Consider the following 24,006-nt stretch of genomic DNA (forward strand, 5'->3'; position numbering starts at 1 on the left):
CAGGAACGATTTCCTTTGTTAGAGCTTAGACGAGTCCCAGCTAGTTTACCCAAATAGATCTGCCACAAAAAGTCACCACATTCGACCCACTGGCAGATGATATCACCATCTTAAAGAATTGCAAAAAGGAATCCATATGCTCTTCACTTTAAAGCTTTTGAATATCTGACCTGGTTGCATCATTCCATAAGTTTGTCTTATCAAATAGTCCTGTTTTTAAAAAAACCCTCTCTTCATGGACAAAGAAATTGACAAATTTATGAGCATGTTTATCATTCACAAAGACTTCAGAAAGACTGAAGATGCAGTTTAGACAAAATAAGGTACACTCTTTTATAGGGCATACACAATTTTTGACAAGACACTGATTTCCTCTTTCATTTTTCTTAGATCATGACTGGAATGCCATCAGACACTCGGATGTGCCATGCACAGTTTCTTGAACCTTTAATGCAGAGCCTTCAAATTTGCACAAAAGATGTATCTGAGGCAATATTTTACCTGTAGAGTGGGCTTGGCCATCCGTGCTGGCTGTGTTTTGAGAAAAGAACAGGTCAAGTAAACATATCATAACAACAGGGCTCGAAATACTCAGGGCTCGAATTGGAGCTGTGCACCTAATTTCTGCCAGTGAGTGCACCAGTGCCCCTAGATATCTTTCTGGTTACGTAAAGACACTAAAAAAAATTACACTAGCATACAGCATATTCTTGACACTTGTGTGATAAAAAATAATAAAACCTTTGTCATATTACTTACGTTGTGCAACCAAAATTTTCCTGGTCCAGTGTATATATTAAGTTTTCAGGTTAGGTGCACCAGTGCGCCTGTTCCCAAAAATGAATTTCGAGCCCTGTGACACCCCACGGACAATGGAGTGCATTTTGATGCTGTTGTCCGGAGGTACATGTAGCATAAACGCAGCACAAGTGTAACATGATGTCTGAATTTGAATCCTATAACAGCTACTGTTACAGTTAAACTGTCACATGATTTGAACTGACCAATGAGAGAAGAAATTTAAGCTAAAAGTGGATGACAAAAAACTCTTCTCTTTCAATCAGTCCTGTACTTAGAGAGAGCTGTTTAGTACAAGGTAGGTTTTTGGCCACTGCACACTGGGGGCATCCTTACATTCAGCTACAACCAAATACTTACAACATCATCAGTTCTACAAATTAAAGGACAGCAAGTCACACCAGTAAGTTGCAACTCCTGGTTGAAAACACCAACAGGTTGGTAGTGATTCAAACCACCAACTACTAAGTAAATGATGCAAGACACAGTATTGCCGACCACCAGACCACTTATCCTGCACTAGACCACTGCATTTCGTATATAAGCCTCCTAACACCCCCCCCCCCCAATCTTCTATGCTATCTTAATTTGGAATTTGTTTTCAAAGTTTTGGCATGCTTATGTCAACTGCCACAGTTGTGATATCATGTTAAGTTGTGGCAATAAACCATTTTCGTAATGATGTGCAGTCATCTTCCAATGTTCAAAAAGTTCACACGTCGTATGACACCTATGATAAAAGTAAAGTTCTGTCTGTCATTTGTTTGCGGGCTTGTCTGCATAGTCTTAGAAACAACTTACATTAATTTTACGAAATCAAGTCAGTGTGGCTGAGGAGTAGGAGGGAATATGTGCTACACAGAAACAGATATTTAAAAAAATAAATATAACAAACGGACGAGCCAAACTGCACAGGAAAGTTGAAAGAAAACAAGTAGATAATCAGTAGAGTAAAATAATTCACTATCCATTGACCTAAAAGAACTGATATTTTTGCACAAATATTCTACTTCCCACCCTGATCATTCTTTAAGAACTATGTGGGAGTATTTAAAGCATTGAAAAATCTTACTTGCAGCTTTTGATTCCTGCCACAAGATATCTAAACTAATCATTGGTTTGCTGATGAAGGTTAGACATCCAGGTAATAAGATACGCCAAAAATAGTTACTCAAGCAACTGGATAAAATGTTGGAACAGTCAGATGTTTCAGACAGCATCCGCTTTCTTTTGTCAGTGACAAGGGAAAGGAAATCCTTAGTCACTGATGAAAGACAGCGGATCCTGTCTGAAACGTCTGACTGTTTCAACATTTTATCCAGGGTGCTTGAGTAACCATTTTTGGCGTAATCAGTCATTTGGTTATTCCTGCAATGACGTCACAGTGAACACGGTAGTCAGACCAGAACCTGGCACAGCAGCTTGCAAAGAATTCTCTTTGAGGAGCGAAAAATGCTTAATCATTATGTCTGAATACATGCAGTTGCTAGATACTACAATACATGAACCATATTCTGCTTTATTTGCTTCTCAAAAGAATGTTTTTCACAAGCCACGGTGTCTGGTTCCCAAGCGACTACCGTGTTCACTGTGACATCATGGCAGGACAGGAATAACCAAGGTTTGATTCAATTACCAGGCTTCCCAAGAGCTGGAAGCAGCATGTTTTGATGCTTTGATGTTCAATAACAACAGAAGGGTGTATATTTTGTACAAGTGTCTAACGTTATATGTTCGTTGAATAATAACTATGGTTAAATGTAATCAGAAAATGTTGTCTTTTGGTGTCATTTGTGTCAATAACACTATAAAGAATGAGACATAACAATGAGGATAAATGTCTAGTTCTCCACAGCAGTCCCACAAGAGCAAGTCTCTCACCGTCAGTGTTGCTGACTCTCTTGATCATCCTCTGCAGAGGGTCGATGTACTTGGACAGCTGCTTCCATTTCTCCAGGTACGCCTGCTCCTCTGTCGCGTTACGAGGACTGGCGGCCATCCCCACAGACCCGGGGTTACCTAAGGTTACAAGCGTCTCCTCAGTTACATGTCTCCAACACTGATATACTGTAAATGTGTACTGTTTTAATTTCGCGGTTGGGAGAAAATTGAGTGTTCGCCGTGGTTTTAGGTCCGCGTTTGAGACAATAGTAGACAAGGTGGGAGGGCAAAAATTCTGCGGTAGTTTTAAGTTCGCGGCGAAGAGCTCACAGCGAACATAAAACCACTGCGAACATTTCTGCATTTACAGTACAGTCAACACAAAAACTTAGATATGATCATTGACAATCATACCAATTCTTTATCATTATGTATCTTATTATGTATCATTGGAAAGCTCATTTACATGTATCACCCTTTACAAAGATAGCATATTGGTCATGCAACAAAAATGCTGAAATTTCCCTACAAACAGCCTGATGCTGGCAAGGAAAAATCAGTAATTCTTTTAAAATCACCACAAAATCAAGTGTGATTAATTATATCAAACAAGGTATCATTTTAAAGGAAAATACACAGGCTTTTCAATGATACAACACAGAAACTATCATTATCATTATCAATATAAAACAATGGATATATCATTAAGGGAAATTTGTACTTTTTTCCCTGGTGCTCAACTCATGCATGACTGTACGATAACATAAAAGGGCAAAAACAATTGATTGCCTGAAATCAACTTTCTGATCTTTTAGAGTTAACTTTATTGCTAGTCTATTTCATTTCAGTACATACAATCATGTACAATGATGCTAGTCAGCAGCTGAAGGTCTGGATATACTCACCAGGTGTATTGAGTGACACAGGAGACTGGACCCCTGCCGGAGTGCGAGCAGTTGTGCTGGCTGGGGAGGGGGCCATGCTAGGCTGGGGGGACGGGCTGGGCAGCATGGTCGCTGGAGAAGCCACAGACTGAGAACTGCATTGACGGATCAGAAAGTTTGTATTGAAAATGTGTGCAATATATATATATATATATGTCAACAAGTGATAGTGATCTTGAACCGGTTTACCTCAAATGAACCCAATGAAGGGCCATGGAGGTCAAAGTGCTGTGGAGGAAGCTCTCTGAATTGGTTCGAGCAGGAGCTCAAAACTTAAGTAAGTAAGTAAGTAAGGAGGGTCTGCATGCCCTTTTTCGTGAAGCGTTACGAGCGATTTTAATTCACTGTTAATCGTTACCGGCCGCCTGAATTTACCGTTAAGCGTTATCGGTAAATTAATCGTGAAGCGTTACTGGTCGTTTTAATTCCTCGTTAAGCGTTATTTGTCATCCTGAATTCAACGTTAAGCGTTATTGAGTAATTCCTCGTTACGCAGGAAAAAGCATTTCAGTGGGTCAAGATTTCAAAATTTTCTCCAGGGAGCACACGGCTCCGGCAAAAATATGTCGGTAGGGCGCCCCCCACAAAATTTCAAGCTGAAACACTTCTATTTTTCACTCTACCAGTAAGTTTTCTCCTCAAAATTCATGAAATTAAGTGTTTCGCAGTTCAAGATTTAAAAATTTTCCCCGGATGCATGCCAGGCCTCCGTCGAAAAATATTGTCAGAAGGGCGTCGGCCCCCAAACTCAAGCTGAAACTCGTCTGTATTTTTTCACAAACAGAGACATCATTAAACTTAACTTAAATTACCAGTAATATTTGCCCATCGAAATGCAAGAAATAGCGGTGTCAAGAATTTTGCTCGGGAGCATGTCGCAGCTCCGGCGAGGTCTGGAGGGCGTGACGCCCCTCAAAAATCAAGCTGAAACTCTTCTGTATTTTTTTTTTTCAAATATAGATGTCATAAAACTTAGCTTACTCTTCAGGAAAATCCTCCCCCCCTCTCAGAATGCAGGAAATAGCGTTTCAGAGGGTCAAGATCTCAAAATTTTCGTCGCGCCTTCGGCGCTCGTCATTGTGATCATGAAATTTCCTGTCGCCGCCGAATTTAAAGCGTTCGGAGCAGGCGTGCGAGAATGGCATAGCGTAATAGGTCTCCTGCCACAAGATCAGGACGACTAGTCGCAAAAAACCGTTGTCTTCAGGGGTATCTCATGTTCTAAAAATGCTGAATTTACCGTTAAGCGTTATCGGTCGGCCTGAATTTACCGTTAAGCGTTATCGGCTGGTCTGAATTTACCGTTAAGCGTTGCCAGGACCCCCCCATGCAGACCCTCAGTAAGGGTTGAGCTACTCTTCCACTGGTCGTGAGAGAGAAGATAGACAGTGCAGTATTTACAGGCTCATTGTACAGTACCAGGAAAATTCCCCTTACTCTTTTCCACAAGCACAGTGAACAGCTGACCGCTGCTTACATGTACGTCCGGTCCTAAAGACTGCAGCCCTTTCCAGTATCAACATGTCTGGTGAGCAACAAGTCAGGATTCAAACTAAGAGGCAGGGTAGCTAACACTTGCAACATCTTCAAGCACACAAGGTGTGAATGTGGAATCCTACGACTGACACATCAAAACTATCTTAGAACCTTCCAGATCTTTGTTCACTGGAATAGGTGGGTGCCATCTTTGACTGAAAGAAGCCACTGTCGTTCATTACTTCTATAAAAGAAGAGCCAAACGGTGCTTGATTTATACTGCAATCACAAACTGACAAATGGTTGGCTTATTTGGCAGATTTGTCTCTCTCAGTGATTCAGGTCCCTGTCAGGGTTCTATCACCTCTTCACTCCCAACAGAGGTGGTGGACAATCTTTCAGAATGACCACTGAAAGGATAACACGAATTGCTGCTCCTATTCATGTTATTGCAAAATTCAGTTCATGCATAGAAGCAAAAATCTATCACACAATCTATCAAATCTAAAAGGTACAGCGAAAACAGCAAAATAAGGTAAGAGATTGGCTCTACGATTCACGATCCACATAGATCAGAAGTGTGGGTTTTCAAACAAATCCATCACGACCAGCGCATACGCTCCAGTGTTCTTGTCGGTGTTCTCACTAGCGAAGACGGCCATCATCATTACTGTAGCCATGCTGTCCGAGTGACAGCGAATCCAGTGCTCATATTAGACCAATTTTCATAGCGGTAACGAATCCTGAGCTCCTGTTTTAAACTCTAGGAAAGGAAATGAAGTTTATAGTACAGTAGATTCATTCCTCAAGCTAACTGACATCTTTCACACCGCAGTCGTCCCTCAGTAAGACATCTGAAGCCGCATAGTTCCTGTGTAGAACTTTTATTCAGTCTAGTAAATGGAAAGGAAATGGTTCTGTCGGGTTATATTCAGTAAATGAGCATAAGCTCTCGGGGAAAGTGCCCCTGACAGCAAGAGACTGTGTACACCATAGATAGGAAATAAGCTATCTGTAGTAAGGTTGTGAACCAACCTTGGCTGTGGGGTGTGCTGCCTCTGAACTGAGCCAGGTTGAGCCGGAGACGCCACCTGTCTCTGCATGGAGCCCGGCTGTGCAGGTGAAGCCACCTGCCTTTGGATAGAGCCGGTCTGCGCAGGTGATGCCACCTGTCTGTGCATGGTGGTGGTCTGGGCTGGAGATGCTACCTGTCTCTGAATTGAGCTGGTCTGTACAGGGGAGGCCACCGGCCGCTGCATGGCACTACTCTGGGCTGGTGACGCCACCTGTCAGAAAAGGCAAATACTGCAGACATCTATTGAGATTTACCATAGTTGTGGAAGGATTCTTTATCTTTATTCAAAATTGCAACAATACAATACCTGTGGAACGCCAGGCAGACAAGCTTATGTTGCGGACCACTAACATTACAATTACACTGAATACGACAATAAGGCACTTACAGTTGTAGGCAATGAATAGCATAATACAATATATACAATGGAAGGATTGACATAACAGGTCACTATCACCTTTTCAAGGTGTCAAAACAGAGACCAAACTGTAAGGTCAATCCACTCACACCGGGATGGACCCCTAGACTTTTTAACAAGTGTGATGTGATCTTTAACATGCTCAAGGTGTGGTTCTTCTCAAACATGGGACCATCTTTCAGAAGGGACGTAAGATGGGGGTCCCTTGTTCCAGGACATGCCTCTAACACATGAAAGGGAAAGGGCTAGCAACCCCTCCATGTAAAAATATACCCTGCTACTGAAACAGCAAGGAAACTTAATATGTGCCCCAAGGCACTACAAGGTGAACAAGTATCCCATTACCTGAACAGAGCCAGGACTCTGGCCTTGTAGCTGCTGACTTGGAGACAGCAGTCCTCCAATGTTCGGCTGTCTCTGTAGAGAAGGTCTCTGTTTCATCATCTGCTGTTGTTGTGACTGCTGCTGCTGTTGTTGCTGTTGTTGTAACTGCTGCTGCTGTTTCTGTTGCTGCAGTTGCTTTTGCTGTAACTGAGGTGAGCGGCATTTCTTTGGTATACAACATTTTTGGTGCGGAGGTGGGTTCATACATACATGCATATTACAAAATGAACCAGGGCTGTCTCCAGCTTTATTCTTTTCCATCGCACTCATTGTTTGGGAGCCCATGTTGTTGATTTTCGTTGTTAAATCTGTCATTTCAAGCATAAGAAAATACATTTTCATCAATTTCTTGCAATGAAATTTCAGATCTTTTTGATGGACGGGGTGAAATTTGTGTCCATCCCAACAAGCAAATTTCCATTCCTGGACGGACGGATTACTACACAACCCAGTACCACCCCAAAGAGAAACTGCAACTGGCAGGAAGCTAAGGAACAGCCAGCAGTCCACCCAAAAAAAGGCTAGCCTGGTCCGTAGGTTTTTGCTAGGGTCAGTCAGGTAACCGGAAACACAAAATTTTTTCCTAGGCTTTGTGGTTAGTCAGCTTACAGACAGACGCAGTTGTCGTTTGTCTCTGTCTACTTATTCAGTACTAATCACCTGCTGTAGCTGTTGTTGTTGCAGCTGCTGCTGTTGTTGTTGTTGTTGTTGTAACTGCTGCTGCTGTAACTGTTGCTGCATTAGATTTTGTTGTTGTTGTTGTTGCTGCTGCTGTTGCTGCTGCTGCTGTTGTTGTTGCTGCTGCTGCTGTTGTTGTTGCTGCTGTTGTTGTTGTTGTTGTTGTAACTGCTGCTGCTGTTGTAATCGCTGCTGTATCTGTTGCTGCACAAGCTGTGCTCGAGTTTGTCCCTGGAACTGTTGCCTCTGCTGGGCTTGGAACTGGGCTGTGAGTGAGGAAAAGGAAAAGATACAGTCCAGCACGATGTTACCTTAATCTTCTATTTGTGCTTTTTTGGGGTTAGAAATTAACTTTCTCCGAAAATGCAGTTTGCTGGCCACTGCATTAGCTTAGTACCATCATCATCAGTCAACGTGCTTACGCACCGTAAGGGTTAAACCGCTCCTTACGGAATGACACACCCTTTTGTTGGCTAATACAAGACAGGGATGCACCAGGTCTCCAGTCAGGGTCACCGGTGAATGATGTAAATCACCGTATGGCTGATATATAGCTTAGTATATTCACATTTATTTCATGAGGATGGGGCAAAAAAACAAAATGCTTTTGATAAAACCTCACCTCAAAAACGTAAACAGAAATGTGGAGTGAAATTTGAAAATAAAACTTTATAACTGAAAACAATCAGGAGCGACCAAGACTACATGTAGCTGGGGTACCTGTAGATTGAAACACCTGTATATGGTGTACACAGTGTATATCGCACAAAGATTCAACAGTTTTTGTACCTTGCTGCTGCTGCTGTTGCATTGTGGGACCCATTCTGGCCTGGCCTCCCGATTGTGGTGGCTGAGGGGGAAGAGGCTGCTGGGAAGTCTGAAACGGCTGCTGTGACTGCTGAAATGCCTGCTGGGAATGCTGAAAGGGCTGCTGGGATTGCTGGAACTGCTGCTGTGGAGGAGCTTGCTGCTGAAGGTAGTAGAACACAGTATTTACCCGCGACCCCAGAGTCCACGACGTTGTAACACTTTGTAGAAATCATTACGAGAAAGCCAGTGAGGTGAACTTTACCGTCGGCTTTCAGATTGTATGGATAAGATTGTGAAGTTTGCTCAGTCGGCGTATCAATGCGCATGACCTTTACATCTGACTGTCTAGGTTAGTCGGCTGCAGTTCCGCATGTCACAATTTAAAAGTGGTCGTCAAAATCGTGGAAAAAAAATTGACTTTTTATCTTCGTCGAGTACTTGTACTCGGCGAAGATTATGTTTTCGGTTGAAAAATCTGTTGGGTGGGTCTGAATGTATGTCAGGAGCATAACTCAAGAAAACTTCAATGAATCTTTATGATTTTTGGTAGGTGTGTAGTGGTTGTGTAAAGGAAGGTCAAGTTCGAAAATGGTTTACCTTGCGTTTTTCAATAGTACTGCAGCGGACTTTGCATTTTTTTGTGTTTGTATGTAGGCAAAAAAAGTGACGGAAACGTTGATGGATCTTCATGATTTTTTGCAGGTGTGTAGATGTTGTAAAAACGGAGGTCAAGTTCAAAAATGGTTCCCCTGGTATTTTCCGTCGGTACTGCAGCGGGCTTTGTGTGGATTTTCTTGTGAATTTTCTTGTGGACAACATAACTCAAGAAGCTGTTGATGGATCTGTATGATATTTAGTGGATGGGTAGGATTTACAGAAAGGAAGGTCAAGTTCGATAATGGGCCTTCTAGCGGGTACCAAAGGTACTGCCGCAGAGCTTCAAAATTTAGGGGCATATTTTCTGGAAGTGCTATGGTCATGATTTTTGTGTGGTAAATAGTTCATGCCACAGAAAGTAAGTTCTGTAAATTTTGGCCCCCTAGCGGCTTGTTAAGAACTGCAGTGGGTGTTTTTGTTTTGACATTCGGACATGAATAACTTGAGAAGGGGTCGACAGATCGTCGTGATGTTTGGTATGTAGAGAGCTCGGATGGTGCTTTACATTATCAATGACTAATTATGCAAATAAGGAGCTAATTTGCATAATTAGTAAGGAAAGTTTTTTAACCCACTGCCTTTCAATGGGACATGGGACAGTGTCAGGTCATGTAAACAGATAGCCTTGCATAAACGTACATGTAGGTCAAATAAATAAACTATTCTCCAAGCAGGGGTGGGTCCTGCTGGTTTTTGACGCATTCTGTTTAAGCATTTTTGTTCAACACGGTTGGCGACATACCGAAATAGAGACAAAATATAGAAAGCCTGACTAAAAACACCTAAAACGTGCCAGATTTATTCTATTCATATGTATTGACTGTACTATTTCATCATCACTTTCAACTTTCAACACTGCCATATCGAACCTTTGTGGCCCATATAATATCAACATACTCACATTTTTTCATGACCAGTTATAACATATATCAGCACACTCTACACATATACTAATCCTGTACCACCAAATGATTTTTAACCCTATCTAGACTGGACTCATTCGCCCAATCATAACGTCCAAATGGTATGGTGCATGATCAAATTTGCAGGGGGTGATAAGCACGTAAATATTCATCACTTTCCATAATAAGCCTTGATTATTTGGCGAAGATAATGTGTTCGTGGAACTCTAGTTTTCTATAATTCTAACCGCATCGATGTCGGTCAGGTCCTTAAACTATAGAAATCCCCATAAGCAAAATACTGCGTTCTGTTACCTGAAACTGCTGCTGCTGGGACATCTGCTGCTGCATGGCCTGCTGGGTAGACTGTGCCAGCTGATTCTGCAAGGCCAGCTGGGAAGGCTGCGACATCTGCATGGCCTGCTGGGAAGGCTGTCCCTGGGACAGGGAGGTGAGGTTCTGTAGTGCGTTCATCGGGTCTGAAGTGAGGGAGGAAAAACAACTCGTTATACAGAGATGTGGATGATAGCTGTGGCCTAATTATAGTAATACTGTAAATCTTGAAATGGTCACTGTGGTTTTATTTCTGTGACCTGTCCGCCGCAAATTCATGACATTGTGAATATGACTGTGTTTCAGATGTATTCCTACTGTACTACAGAATTGTTTAAACAGCAAACTTCAAACACACCAAAAGCCTCCTTTACACTTCTACTGCGAAATTAAGTCCCGAAAATCAATATACTGAATAATCATGATCAAGGATCCTTAGAAGGGGTTTGTATGAAAGATGACGGTCTTCCAAGTTTTTCTTTTAAATTTCCATTCCGCATTCTAAATTAAAGAGAGTTGCCATGTGCCTACATGCTTGGCTAAATGCTCCTCTGACTTGTTACAAATATGTAGGTTGCTCTTTTGAAGTTAGATGTGTCTACTGATAGAATGAAGGACTAAGTAACATGGGACAGAAATTTCAAGTTCTAGTACCTTCTGGCTTGACTATGGATAAACATTTACAAACTCTTGTATCATGTGTGCCTCTTACCTTGCTGAGGACCTCCGCCTTGTCTCTGTTGGTCTTTCTTGGTTTCTGAGAAAACAAAACAAGAAAGGAAATACAATTCAACCGTTAAATTTGAGAAAAGATATGACATTATATCCTTACTGTTGACTAAATCTATTCAGGAGACAACATGTCGTATTCTGTATCGCCCGAGGTACCAGCGTGTCCGCAGGTCAGAGAGCCCGACAGTTGTAAGCCAGCGGGCGAACCCACCCGCAGGTGGGAAAACACACACTTCAATATGAAAACTGCAGCAAAGTTGAGAAAATTTGGTGCCCTCAAACAAATAATTATAAGAAGTTCTATTCCAACCTCTGAATCCGGTATTCAATTTTTTGACAACAGCACAGCCTGCGCACACAAAGTACTTCAAATTATTTGATGGAAGCCCATGGTATACGAGTAGAAGCCCATGGGACACCGTAGAATAAAGACACCCGTATCGAACATTATCCCAACCCAGGTATGATAGAAAAAAGACTTGCCAATGATTTCTTTCCTATGACAGATAATCTTTTGTAATTAGCAGTTTATCACATTTCAAATCATTTTGAAAGCATCACTTAACATATTAGCTTAAGTCTACCAAAATTACCCATTATTACCGATAAAAGTAAGGTGCGAAGTTTACAATCACCAAATACATATATTATGTAATTTTCTGCTTAGGCCACACCAATTTATTTTCTTGGTTAACGGAATAAAAAAAAAATTAAAACTAGAATGGCAACATTTTCGGGAAAATGCAGAATATTCCCCTCCCATTACCTACACCTGAAATATGGCAGCCTTAGCATTGACTGTAAGGATATGACGAAGTTTCTGCATAAATTATGCAAAGGAGGTCGGCATTAGCATAATTTATGGCCAGGTGTGTTCGGCCTTTCCTAAAGGTACCTACATCTCAAATATGACATCCGTAGCTTTTATGGTTAGGGATATGCATAAATTATGCATAATGCACTCATTAGCATAATTTATGGCCAGGTTTTCTGACCTTTCCTAAAGGTACCTGCATGTCATCCGTAGCCTTTACAGTAAGGGAAAAACAAATTTATGCATACATTATGCAAATGAGGTCCGCATTAGCATAATTTATGTACAGGTGTGTTCACCTCTCCTAAAGGTACCTACATCTGAAATATGCCATCCGTAGTCTTTACGGTAAGGGATATACATACATTATGCAAATGAGGTCCGCATTAGCATAATTTGCATAATTTATGTACCGGTGTGTTCACCTCTCTTTAAGGTACATACATCTGAAATATGCCATCCGTAGTCTTTACGGTAAGGGATATACATACATTATGCAAATGAGGTCCTCATTAGCATAATTTATGTCCAGGTGTGTTCACCTTTCCTAAATATACCTACATCTCAAATATGACATCTGTAGCTTTTACGGTAAGGGAAATACAAGTTTCTGCATAAATTATGCAAATGAGGTCCTCATTAGCATAATTCATGGCCAGGTGTGTTTACCTTTCCTAAATTTATCTACTTCTCAAATATGGCATCTGCAGCTTTTACTGTAAACGCAATACAAGTTTTTGCATAAATTATGCAAATGAGGTCCTCATTAGCATAATTTATGTCCAGGTGTGTTCACCTTTCCTACAGATACCTACATCTCAAATATGACATCTGTAGCTTTTACGGTAAGGGAAATACAAGTTTCTGCATAAATTATGCAAATGAGGTCCTCATTAGCATAATTCATGGTCAGGTGTGTTTACCTTTCCTTAATTTATCTACATCTCAAATATGACATCTGCAGCTTTTACTGTAAACGCAATACAAGTTTTTGCATAAATTATGCAAATGATGTCCTCATTAGCATAATTTATTGTCAGGTGTATTCACCTTTCCTATAGGTACCTACATCTCAAATATAACATCCGTACATTGTAACATAAGGTACATATAACTTGCTGCAATACCATTAGTACAGCTACCACCGCACATCTACTTGGTTTTTGGCAGAAGAAAGAAGAAGAAGAAGAAGAAGAAGAAGAAGAACAGGCAAGCAAAAACAGTATATCCCCCTTCCCACTGGAAGGGGAATATAAAAATGCTAGATTGGAAAAAACCAACATGAAAACAGAATCTCAGAGGAAAGTTTGTACTTTGGTGCACACAGTATCAGGGAGTGAACAGGGTCAGGTGCAAGTTTTCACCCCAGCCTTCTGTTTTCATGATTTTTTTATTGCTAGAATAAAAAATTAAAAAAACGTTAACCAAGACATTAAATTGGTGTGACCTAACCTTACACGTTTAAAGTAGTGCCAAAATGGCGAGTAAGAGGAATAAGGGGCAAAACTCACGGCTGTCTCGAACATGCAAGATAAGTCGAGCCACCAGTGCCAAGTACTCCTCCTGCACACAACAAAACAAAAGATCATTATCAAACATTATCAACATATGTACATAATATATGAACAAACCTTTGACACAACAGTGTTTCCCTTGAATTCTGTTCTTGGCAGGATGATCACTGGCAAAAATAATCAGTTCTCCTTTAGTCTTAGATTTGGTTATGATTATTGTTGAATAGAAATCCCGCAGTGGTCTGACATTACAGGGATTGAACACTAGGCCTTCTTTGCAGCTTGGAAAACAACCTTCCAAAGCAAAGCAGTGGTAGGGGAAACATTGCCGTACAAAACAGAGACGTACAAATAACTAGTATGCTTCCTGCCTTCAGTGATGAGCGTTCACCTGTCTGTTCATAGCTTCTTGCTTCAGCAACGCAATACAGGGCACGAACGGTACATTAGTTCATATACAAAATGTACAATGTTTTAGATTTATACTAAGGACACAGTGAGAACGGATGTCTCCAGCCCTTCTCACCATTGTTCAGTAATAGTACAAGTATGACAGAGCTGATAAACAGGTTTGGCGTCTGTATACATATACTATAGGGTTGGTCTATAATGTGCAGAACATTAGCGGCCACTTTTGTGCTTAGTCAATCAGCCCGCTTACATCACCTGAGGGTCTGTCGTTTCACATTGTCTAACTGTGGGACCCAGGTGGGAAAAACAGGGTCACGGCCTCTACAGAACCGTTTTGGTTCCGAACAAGTCGAGTAGCTCCACTAGAAATGTCAGTCCAGACAATTATTCATAAACAAAAAGCCATCTGTGACAGAACTCACGAGTCATGGCTATATATAACTTAATGTGCGTTTATATCAAATATCAACCTATATTTGGATTCGTTAAAAGAGCTCGGTAAACAAGATGTAATGATTTATTGTTTGTTCCACCTAAGCAACGTGAAGAAGTTGTAAGTGTAAGGCAAAACCATCTCAACTCCTTGGTTCTTGGATTTCCGTCCTATTGTTCAAGATACCAAAAGAGACAGATTTCAATTCATCTGTACTAGTATTATGATATTGTAAGGCCGCACCATTTTAATTTCTTGGTTAATGGAATTTTTAAAAAAATGCTTTGATTGGAAAATCAACAGGAAAACAGAATCTTAGAGGAAAGTTTGTTCTTTGGTGCACACAGTATCAGGGAGTGAGCAGGGTCAGGTGTATGTTTTCACCCCAGCCTTCTGTTTTCATGTTGTTGTTTTTGTTGCTAAAATTAAATAAAAAAATCTGTTAACCAAGAAATCAAATTGGTGTGGCCTAATGGCAAATGCCAAGTGCTCTGCGCTGTCTGAAAGGTAGGCTATACGTGTACAAATGTCTAATTATGGGGAATGGGCGAATTGCCATTCTGGGACACATTATATAAAAAGCAGACCTTTTCAATTCAATTCAATTTCATTGTGACATCAACTGGCAGAAGAGCAGTACAATACATACACAACTGAACTTCATAGATTTTTACAAAAATAATTTACACAAAACTACACGGCAATATTCAATCATCAAACGTATAACATACTAACATAGTTCCACCAATGCCACTCTGAAAAGATACCCAATGTCCCCCAGGATAATGCACTCCTGCATGTATATCTAAACTGTGCATACATTGGGGGTGCTGCACTAAAGATCTCTCAAACCCACTGTTTATCAAAGTGGCAGATCTATGTAACCCAGCGGATTAATGTTCATGGAACGTGTATAGATTTCTCCTTGAATATTCCCTTATCCAATTCCAGTTGTGACTCCTACACAAAAACTGACCATCCCGATAAGCTCACCCTATAATAAAAAACCTATATCATATAAAAGCAATAAAACCACTGGTAACTCTTCCACACCAGTGGCTTACTCTTTGAGAGGTAATTCGTGGATACGAGCTGACAGTAGAATTCACCGAACTGGAATTGATTCCTGAAGAAAGCTTCACACCCACTACAATATTCCTGCATGATCAAATCTAGTCGTGCATTCAACTTCAACTATACAGATTTAGTTAAGATGCTCAGGGCCTTGCTTCTCTTCTCCAACATACATACATGTCAGCAACATTCATGTCTATTTTTCGCCCTTTCACTCTGCGATGGGAAAATCTACACTTGAATGATGAGACACAATTGTTTGTACTATCTTGAGTTTAAAAAATTTTTCCTGAGAACTAAACCAAGTAGTACTGTAGGAGGATACTCATGAGATAGCTTTAAACAACACTTACACTGTTAGATGTGCAAAGGCCGTTCAGTGTGATATAACCAGTACCACCTCCCCGCGTGCCTGTGAAGTTGGTGTGTTACGCCAAAGGGCAGTTATACCAGCTACACACATGTAGATACAGATAAAGATATTCAGATGTGCAAAATATATTCAAATGGACAGATTTTTGTGATATCATAAGTTCAAATCAACGGTTGATCCAGTACACAGCAAATCTGCCATATATGAGAGACAAAAATAGTGCTTCGTGTACAGAACCAGCGTACGGATATTCTGTTTTTCCAATAATAAACTGTGTAGGCCTACAAAACTAAGTAGTCACAGACTTTCTATTTTACACATTAGCCTTTTGCTGATGATATCTGTGACTATCATCTTCTGGCAAAATGCTGCGAGAAGAATCTTTAAAACCATGTTCATATTAGAGCTTGGCTTCATTGGATCTATTTATGTTCTGATACCCTTATGTTTTAACGTCCTATGTACCAACACTGACAATTCTAACATAGGGGTGTCACAAGTAACGCAACATAGGGTGTCGGAACATAGGGGCGTCCGAACACAGGGACATTGGAACATAGGGGCATCGGAACATATTAAGGCTTTTCCCACATTCTACATGACGTTCTATAGGTGGCCAAAAATACCATCAAACACTTTGATCCACAAAGAGCAGGAACAGAAACTGAAAAGGCACAGAAAAAGGCACAATCACATACCTTGTTCCTGTTTCAGACATTAAGCAACAATCCCGCCAACACAATCACTACTACTTACACGTACATGCAAGACAGTAGTGATAATATCAGTTACTGCGGACCCCCTACATACACATAGTCCTGATTGTATCCGTTCCAACTCCAATAAAAACAGATTACCTTTGAAAGGCTTTTACCCAGGTTTTATGGCATTAACAATGTTTATGGCGGGGGAAATTGACAGAAGATAGCTTACCTGCTGGGTCGGATAAATCCTAGTCGTGTATTTATCTGTGACAGGTACATTCATCATGTCAAACATGGGGGGGGGGGGGCTGTTTTACCACTTAGTAAACATATTGATTTCCAGTGGAGATAGGGGCACTGGAAAAAAGCACCAAGGCCATCATATTGTTGTGTAGACTTGAAAACAAGGCTAGGTAGGGATTTGGGTAATTTTTGTGTGTGTGAGAGCTAAGTGATTTGGGATTAAGCTTTGAATTGGTGCGGAATTTGATAGCGTTCATTATTAGCCTGACAGGCCATCGCGTTTCGAGGCTATTTGAAAAGCTTGCATGCAGCTGGCGTGTGCCAGATTTATTCTGAAATTACATGTACATGATTATACACATGTATGTTACAGTTTGATGAATTAACGCAAACCTTTTATGCTTAAAATAGTACTCCTGCCTGTGGATAAGAGTTGCTTGGCTCAGTTTGCAACAAACGCTGTGAAAGCTGATAACGCATGTTTCAGTAATATCATTCAGTAAGAGTATAATCCAATCATTTTCTATGGGCGGCGGAACCAAAGTAGTAACAGAGGATAATCCAAGACCTAGAAAAAAATATTGTGCTTGCAGTTACAAGACTGACCCTAGACTTTTGAAGGAGGGGGGGGGGGGGGGGGGTGCTAGCAAGGGGCCTAAAATTTTCAATCTGACATCTGAGTTACTGTAAATCACTTTAATATAGCGGTAGGAAAATATAGCGGTTGGGGGGAAAGGGAACAGGTCACGGCACTTAATGTTAACGGTGGGAACAAACATTACTGTCTCAAATATCAGTAATCAAATATTTGCGATAATGAAATTTTAGCAGGTGACCAGTGACCGTTAAATTAGCTAAAATTAAGCTAATCAAGAATTATAGTAATTCTTCTGGAAATAAGTAAGTCTCATCACAAAATGAAGTCTCACACATACATGGATTCTAGTAAGTGTTGATACGCCTTACAATTGTCTACACTGACATAAAAGAAAAAATTAATGTGTTCATATGTCTAGCAACACAGAAAAGACAGGTAAACATGCAGTTACCCACCCCACCCTTCCTTTATAATATATAAAACTGATCTTCAACACCAAACACACCTACCCGTGTTTGGGACACTTAACTGGCTAGGCCATTTATAATTGCCAGCATGTTTTTGTATCTACATTACAAATAGGTTTTTTAACACTTCATGCAACAAGACAAACGCAACCGAGCAAAGCTGTTAGAAAACCAGTTGCCCTCCAGCAAAATAGTCATGATAGACACAACATTCAAACATAGCTAACATATGCCTAACACTAACAGTGTAACATATGCTCCAATGATAAAGAGTATTGTAAAGGCTTATACTACATGAAGGAACGGAGAGTTATTAATCAGTTTGCAGTAAATGTACCTTTCCTAGGAGTTCCCTCTTCTTGCTTCTACAGGAGGAAATGTTGCTACCTCAACAATGGTTGGGTTCTCGGGGAACTGCGAGGATTTAGTTGACAAAAGGTCGGAGATTATGTGAACATGGCTGGCCAGCTGAGGCGTTAATACCTGTCACATATAGCTGCAGCCACAGGTAAATGCCAAAGGCCTTCAGGGGGCTATTAGCATACACACTACTGCAAAATGAATTCCCTGTGGCGGGCAATCAAAGATTTCGCTTTGGTCTTTTGAGTTAGGCTGGTGTGTGACCTACATGTTGAGTTATGGTATCCAAAATATTATTATTCAATGTCTATTGATCAGAAGACTGCTTTGACTGAAACCTTTGTGAGAAAATTCATTATGAACTCCGTAGGAAAAGTAGTTGGAAACTTAAATTTGATCAATCTCTGATACAAATGTATCTCTGTTATCACCCGATTGTATCATTGTATCCACCTACTCAAGTAGCCCTGGTGCTCAACCCATAAATGTACGATCATAGCGAACAGGGTATCATTGTAAAGTGCAATAAATACGCTTTCCAGTTACAGTCAAACCTGCCTAGGCGACCACCTTTTCAACGCGACCACCTGGCCATGGCGACCGCTTTTTCTCGGTCCCGAAAATTTTCCCCATAGGCACAAGCATTAAGCTGCCTGCCCAAGGCGACCACCCGTCCAACGCGACCGCGACCGCCACGAATTGGGACCGCAAAGAGCACAATCCCTGCCCATGGCGGCCGCCTCATCTCCAAGCCGGTGTGGTGACATCGGATCATTTTGCTGTCGGATTTGGCGGAAATGATTCTAAGACCTTGACGGACAAAAATATATGGAATAGCATCGATTCCTCAATCATAAACGTTGTAAATACAAATGTTTGTGAATACTTTGATATCGATGTTGGTGTGCCCGTCGTAATCTTATAGTTTACCGCAAGCTCGGTTCGGTTTAAGCTCATTTTTCAAAACGATTATATAGTGCATGGCGTCCAAAAGTCAGATCTCACAGAAATTAGTAGCCATTTCTTGTATTTTCAACAAAAATGTGTCCGTGTTTTACTAAATTCCGCCGAAAAATGACTTCGCGGCGGGCAAAACATCGGGCGAAACATGTTGTTTCTTGGTCTCGACGCCATCTTGGTTTTGGCACGGCCCAGATTGGCGTACCGCTGACCTTTGTAAAACACGACGCTTCTGTGTATGAACATCTAAAATACTCTCGTTATTGATGAAAATTGATAATCGTATTTTCTTTTTATTTCCATGAATCTCACAAACCTTTATGTATTTTATTGGACGCTTTGCGTTCTGCCGTGCACTGACTTACCTTTCGATGCGGTCGCACAGAGCTTGGCGGTGTGGCGCGGTGCGACGAAATCACACCGTTCCGTGTTCATCTTCAGTTGTCAGATCGAAAACCTTTTTCCCCTTTTATCCAGCGGTCGGCGCCCAAAAAAGGCTGGGGTCAGCAAGACATTTCAAGGGATTTATCGTAAGCCTTAAAACTACGATTGTACGTGCGTATGTGTGAGAGGGCGCTGCGCACAGATCATCGAGGCAAACATTGTTTTGTAGTCAAAATTATGACGAAAATTTGTACACGATGTAACGTTAACGATATACAAACATTACAACGATAACGGAAAATGTAATTTTTGTAGGATCTTTTTGTCTATTAGAATTGAACCTGGTGGGGGTCATACTGTCTAAAATCACATAATTTTCCATCCATCTACGTAGTACACTGTATTTGAACACCTCGACCTGGAAACATGTTGTGAGTGGAATCCTCTTCATGGCGACCACCTGTCCATCGCGACCGTTTTTGCTTGGTCCCCCAGGTGGTCGCCTTGGGCAGGTTTGACTGTATATATAATACAGCGCAATTGATAAAGTAAAGTAATAAAGGAGAATTCATTGATGGTGCTCGAGCTTCCGAACAATTTGTGTTGAGTGTATAAAGATACTTGTAGTAATAGTCTTTTGGTTCTCTGGTCTGAATATCATGATTTATATTCCACAAATGCAGACTTTAATTACTTAACTTATTCAAGCTTTTTCTCTGTATGATTTTTTACTTCGTCGTCACTTCTGACTGATAACCACTTTGAACAGAAACCTCAGAACTGCATTACACGCATCACATTTCATTCGTTAATATTCTCCATGTATTTTTCTCCCCCTTGATGTGTTGCCTCCACATCATCCAAATTAACGAGGAGCGTTTGAAACCCACATACAGGACCTTGTCCGCGTGTCTGTCAATACGAGCTCTGACGTCATTGCTGCCCTGCTTTCTCTGAAGGGCTTGAAACACTGGCTGTTTTTTTTTGTGCACCCAAAGTTGGAGCTGTGCACCTAATTTTTGTCTGTGGGTGCACCTAGATATTTTTGTAGGCTATCGGGTAAAGGTATGATTGTACCCTAGTATACAGCATATTCTTGATACAGTATGTAACTGTAATTGTAAAAGTATCAGAAAAAGGAACAAGAGTTCGGAGACCTCAAATCTCCATGAAATATATATTATGCAAATTAAGCCCACATTTGCATAATTTATATTCAACCATGTTCACTGTCACATAACTTCCAAATGCCACAAGTATGAAATTACAGTTATCTACCAATATGGAATTACAGTATTTTCTCAATGGAGATGTACTTTGTATCATTTGTTTAAAGGTTGGATAATAGTATAGAATTACAGATTGAAGTTCTTAACCTTCTCTCTGCTGCCTGACCCGTAACCAATAGAGAATTGGGTACCAAACGGCTACTTCAGTGCGATAACAGTTAAGAGAGGCAGTAGGGTTTGTAATTATGTTTTGCTGACATTCTACTCTATTTTCTGCCATGTAACCAAAACTATTTCAGTGCAACAATGTACCAATTCCTAAAAATGTCAAGCCCTGATGTGTTTATCAATATGAGTTCTGGCGTTGATGCCGCCCTCTTCTCTTTTCACAGATCCCAGATAGAGGCAGCAGAATGCTGATTTGCACAGCACTCAAGGCAGAATCCCTTTTTGGTTCCACTTCAGATGTTCAGACAACAGCTCTCTGCTTCCTGATTTTTACCTGTAGGCTAGACTGATTGATGCTTAGAGCTTTTAGATAAGAACATCTTCAAAACTATAGTTTGAACGGTGAGCTACTCCAGGAAAACTGACGTTTGGGAGGGGGGAGGGGATGGTTGTTTTAAAAGACAAGCTACATGTACTTTCAAAATCACTCATTTCAAATGACAAAAAATTCAAAATAGATTCACTTAGATTTTATCAGGGTTTCGCTCTTACACGAGGGGCTGTATTAGTGTATGCCTTTTTTTGGAGGTATAACAGCCTGTTTCAATTCACCGTTGAACGTAGCTGGACCTCTCTAATTCAACATTAAATGTTGCTGATAGATTAATCATGAAGCGCAATTGGTTGCTTGAATTCTACATAGGACATTGTTTGTTATGCTGAACTCATCGTTAAGAGTTGTTGACAAATTATTCGTATCGTGTGGTCAAATGCTAGCTTGCCCAAAAGCCATAACAGCCAAGCATCTTGTTATGTCGGTGACTTATTATTCATCAGACACCCCATTAATAGAATGATATTTTCCCAAAACCCTTTTGAAATAACAAGACTTAGTCAATTAACCATTACCAGTCCTCCTGAATTTACCACCAAGTATTGTTGGCCCTCCTAAATCTACCGTTAAGCGCTGTCAGGATCCCCCCATGCAGACCCTCTTCCATACATACACATTCCCAAAACCTTCAAGAGTCCCATTTTATGGTGTGAAATATTTGCACTATCTGGCTACCTGTACAGAATTTGTCAAGGTCAAAAGTATCAAATCCCCTCTAAACCTCTCGCATATCCACCAACACTTCTCATTAGCCATTAATCAATGTAAAGTGTTCTAAGTAACACTGTACTGAATAAAACATGGTTAAGCACGACTGTGCCCAAAAATATTACAACATTTCTTAATGTAGTCTTACAAACATATGGCTATAGGATAACAATGCAAGTACATTTTTGTTAAGTACATGTACCAAAAATGCATTGAATAGATTATTCATCAATAGCAGAGATTTTTGTTGTTCAATTACAGTCACTGAACTATCATACATCTAGCCTGGTCTAGAATGAAAAGAAACGTAACCTTTTCCAGTTCACAACTCATCATCCAATGTACATACAAACATGTATAGCACTCTCTAAGAGTGTAACATATGCCAGTAAAAACAGTGCAGAAAACTATGATAATCTTTCCCAGTAATGCAACAATCAATTGTTGTATATATATATAGAGAGAGAATTAATACACGTTTAAAACGTCACAGAATGTAAAGCTGCAACGTTACCTTTCTCAGCTGCAGGTTGGCTTTCTCCCTGCCCCTGTCAGATCCGAGAGTCAACTGAAAACTGATCTCCCTCCTATCAAAATACCATTTTATAACACACCTAAAGGTCAGAGGTATACCGGGCTCTCTGGCAAAACATCCATAATAGCTGTAACAACATTGGAGTAGACAGGAGAAGTGCCCACACTCCATTAGCCATCCCTCTGATCACGGTGTCAGAGATCAATTTGGACTTAAAACGGGGCAAGAGTGGACCTGAAATCCACGGCTTTCAATGGCAACACCGGCTGAAGTGCCATACACATCACTCGCTGACAGCCCAATTAAGCAAAATGTTTCGGAGCCACTAGACCCAAGCAAATTAATACAGGGGCAGAGGGTGGGATTTCCAACATCTATTACCAAAATGTCATGTTTAAATTTAGTACAAGTGGCTTGAAGCATATGGGTAATGGATGTCACTGAAAATTCTAGACATGAAGAGGAGCGCTAAGTACAGATCCAAGCTTAGGGGTCTGATGGCTCTACATTGTACCTTCCCCCTAAAAATGCCTACTATGAAAACGTTAAGGAAAAAGACCATAATTCAATAATAAAAACACAAGAACCTGACAAAAATTGAATTTGTTAAACTCTACATAAGGCATCACATAAAACCTGCAGTGCTGTATATGATGATACTTCAAATGACATATCAAAGTCAATTGTACTTCATTTTGAAATACATGTACATGGGATACGAAATCCTTCATCTAGTACAATATGAATAATAATGTACATCCTGTATAATGTCATGCTGCCAAACAATTAAAATTTTCAAAGTTACAGTGACCAGGTTGTATATGTTCCTTTTAGATTGTGCAAATTAAAGGATCTAAAATCAAAATTTTGACCACAGTGTTTACTCTTATCTTGAAATTTTCATTTTAGTTTTACATGTATTTTGAATTCCCTGATTTTGTGGTTATCTCTCCACCGCAAAAAATAATGTTTATTAGTGGCTTATAACATGCAAGTGTCATATCATAAGTCCAAAGTTAGATAATAAAAGAAATACATACATTGTACCTACAGTCAAACCTGTAAAAGTGACAACATCTGCATAAGGACCACCTGGCCAATGTGTCCCTTACATGATTTTTCCCATTAACACAAGCATTAAGAATCCTGTCTATAGTGACCACCTGTCGACATACAATGTAGACCAGATTTTCTCTGTCCCCTGAGTGGTCTTCTTGGGCAGGTTTGACTGTATACAGAAGTGAGATTGGTCTACTTTAGATTCATGCTGTGATAAAGGCAACTCTTTCAATGTAACTTCCAGTCAGGATCTCTACCTACATGTACATATACATAGTTGTTGCAAACATCACTTTGATATCTATTTAGCCTAATTCATACTCTTGTACTTCTACAAAAGTTTCCGGTCACAGCCCGGCAGCATCTGAATTACCTACCGTGTAGGCCATTCACAGTCCGACCATGCAAAATGACTGCATGTTGCGACTGGCATTTTGTTGGTTACACTTCCCGCTTTTCCTCTGACCTTTTAGGCATATCAGGTCCCAGC

General features: G+C 40.5%; 1 protein-coding gene and 1 long non-coding RNA gene across 9 annotated transcripts in view; one reads left to right on the top strand and one right to left on the bottom strand.

Annotated features, from left to right (window-relative positions):
• The window catches only part of LOC136440353 (mediator of RNA polymerase II transcription subunit 15-like), a 40,720-nt gene that overhangs the window by 7,233 nt on the left and 9,481 nt on the right, over positions 1-24,006 (bottom strand). The window contains exons 1-11 of one of the 8 annotated variants that reach the window (XM_066436360.1): positions 22,437-22,643; positions 13,414-13,465; positions 11,069-11,113; positions 10,339-10,502; positions 8,444-8,621; positions 7,637-7,920; positions 6,938-7,123; positions 6,135-6,385; positions 3,585-3,718; positions 2,680-2,817; positions 502-531 (exon numbers count right to left, since the gene is read on the bottom strand). In XM_066436360.1, coding sequence (XP_066292457.1) covers positions 502-531; positions 2,680-2,817; positions 3,585-3,718; positions 6,135-6,385; positions 6,938-7,123; positions 7,637-7,920; positions 8,444-8,621; positions 10,339-10,502; positions 11,069-11,113; positions 13,414-13,465; positions 22,437-22,628 — 1,654 coding nt within the window. In that variant the 5' untranslated portion in view covers positions 22,629-22,643. Of the gene's footprint in view, positions 1-501; positions 532-2,679; positions 2,818-3,584; positions 3,719-6,134; positions 6,386-6,937; positions 7,124-7,636; positions 7,921-8,443; positions 8,625-10,338; positions 10,503-11,068; positions 11,114-13,413; positions 13,466-13,765; positions 13,964-18,056; positions 18,171-22,436; positions 22,644-24,006 lie in introns of those variants that run through there. The other 7 variants (XM_066436350.1, XM_066436393.1, XM_066436385.1 and 4 more) reach the window with 7 other exon arrangements.
• Positions 18,135-21,487, top strand: LOC136440474 (uncharacterized). Its single transcript, XR_010756675.1, has 2 exons — positions 18,135-18,227; positions 21,045-21,487. It is a non-coding gene; the product is annotated as an uncharacterized lncRNA (long non-coding RNA).

Source organism: Branchiostoma lanceolatum, chromosome 1 (genome assembly GCF_035083965.1).
Source record: "Branchiostoma lanceolatum isolate klBraLanc5 chromosome 1, klBraLanc5.hap2, whole genome shotgun sequence".
Classification (NCBI taxonomy): Eukaryota; Metazoa; Chordata; class Leptocardii; order Amphioxiformes; family Branchiostomatidae; genus Branchiostoma; species Branchiostoma lanceolatum.